This window comes from Merops nubicus, unplaced genomic scaffold (genome assembly GCF_000691845.1).
Source record: "Merops nubicus isolate BGI_N331 unplaced genomic scaffold, ASM69184v1 scaffold6562, whole genome shotgun sequence".
Classification (NCBI taxonomy): domain Eukaryota; kingdom Metazoa; phylum Chordata; class Aves; order Coraciiformes; family Meropidae; genus Merops; species Merops nubicus.
The window spans coordinates 66,758-68,622 of NW_008595605.1; the positions used below are offsets into that span (position 1 = coordinate 66,758).

The 1,865-nt window shown below is 57.5% G+C and overlaps 1 protein-coding gene across 1 annotated transcript in view; it reads right to left on the reverse strand.

The window, feature by feature from the left end:
• Positions 1–1,858, reverse strand: part of RPSA (ribosomal protein SA) — a gene marked incomplete at its 5' end in the record, with an annotated part of 2,212 nt that extends 354 nt beyond the window's left edge. Inside the window, 3 exon segments of the mRNA XM_008936110.1 lie at positions 1–36; positions 726–854; positions 1,739–1,858. The exon segment at positions 1–36 is cut by the window's left edge and continues 46 nt beyond it. Coding sequence (XP_008934358.1) covers positions 1–36; positions 726–854; positions 1,739–1,858 — 285 coding nt within the window.
• Positions 1,859–1,865: the final 7 nt, after the last annotated feature.

Here is a 1,865-nt window from a genome sequence, read left to right on the forward strand (position 1 = left end):
AGCCTTCTCAGCAGCAGCCTGCTCCTCCTTCTCAATCTGTGGTGGGACAGGACAGCCTGAGCCCCCCAGCAGCTCCTCACCACCCTCAGCACCACAACTAACCAACCACCCCCCCGAGTGGGAAGTGCGACCTCCGGTGCTCTGCAGGCCACAGCTCAAATCCTGGGTGCAGTTCTGGGCCCCTCACTCCAAGGACCTTGAGGGGATGGAGCGTGGCCAGAGAAGGGCAGTGAAGCTGGGGAAGGGTCTAGAGCCCAAGTGTGGGGAGGAGCAGCTGAGGGAGCTGGGGGTGCTGAGCCTGGAGCAAAGGAGGCTCAGGGGAGACCTTCTGGCTCTGCACAGCTCCTGACAGGAGCCTGGAGCCAGGGGGGGGTCGGGCTCTGCTCCCAAGGGACAGGACAAGAGGAAACGGCCTCAAGTTGCCCCAGGGGAGGTTTAGGTTGGACATGAGGAACAATTTCTTCCCCTTGAGGGTTGCCCAGGGCTGTGCCAGGCTGCCCAGGGCAGTGGTGGAGTCCCCACCCCTGGAGGGGTTTCCAAGCTGTGGAGATGTGGTGTGAGGGACACGGGGCAGTGGGGACCTGGCAGGGCTGGGGGAACAGCTGGACTCCATCTTAAATGTCTCTTCCAACCAAATCAATTCAATGATCACAGTGGCAAAAACTGAGCAGAAGCAGCAGAAAAGACATCCCCCAGAGACACCCTTCCTGCCCCAGGTCTCCTACCTCCTCGGGGTCCCTGTAGAAGTAGAGGTCGGGCATGACCTCCCAGGGGTGCTCGCGGGAGATGGTGCCTCGCATGCGCAGCACCTCCCGTGCCAGCATCCACCACATCAGACCCACCGAGTGGGCTCCCTGCAACACACCCAGGAACATCAGAACAGGAGCCACGCCTCTGGAAACAGCTTTCTTTGAACAAGCAAAGGCTCATTAGCACCCAACCCAGGGTTCTTGCTTGGCAAGAGAGACATTGACTGCTCATGCCCCAGCTTATGTTCTTGGGGAGTGAGGAAAGGGAAACACTTCAGGTGCTGTGACACTTCCAGGTTTCTACAGGAGTTGCTGCAGCCTTCAACCACCAGCACCTGAATGTGCTGCACACAGCAGAGCCTGAGGCAATTCTCCTATGGAGTTTCAAGCTTCTCACTACCTCACAGGAGCCTTGTCCAAAAGAGAGACATGACTCATCACACACACAAGAACCAGCACAAAACTTGGCCAAACGATCCATCCTCACACACGTGCTCAGATTGGGCTTACGTGTGTTGGTGAACGTCTAGAGGGACACTGAAGACAGTTTCTCACTTTTAGACTTGTCTAGAGGGACATTGAAGATAGTTTCTCACTTTTAGACTTGTCTAGAGGGACATTGAAGGTAGCTTCTCACTTTTAGACTTGTCTAGAGGGACACTGAAGATAGTTTCTCATTTTAGACTTGTCTAGAGGGACACTGAAGGTAGTTTCTCACTTTTAGACTTGACTTTTCAGGTGGTTTCTAGCAACATTCCAGAGCAGTCTCTTCATGACTTCACCTTTCACCCAAGCTCACCCCCTGTGGCAAGAACGACCACCAAGCACCACTCCTGGGGCCAGGAGACCCTCGTGGTGCAGGCGGCTCCTGCCGGGTCACTGTAGCACACGTCCTACACTCGGGAGCTCCTCGGCCGGGGCGCGGCCTCAGCTCCAAGCTCCAACTGTGTGCAGCTGCCCCCTCAGGAGCGGCCCGTGCCCGTGCCCACCTTGTTGTTGCAGGGGATGGCGATGTCGACGTAGCGCAGCGGGGAGTCGGTGTTGCAGAGGGCGATGGTGGGGATGTTGACGTAGGAGGCCTCGGTGAGCGGCTGGTGGTCGGCCCGCGGGTCGGTG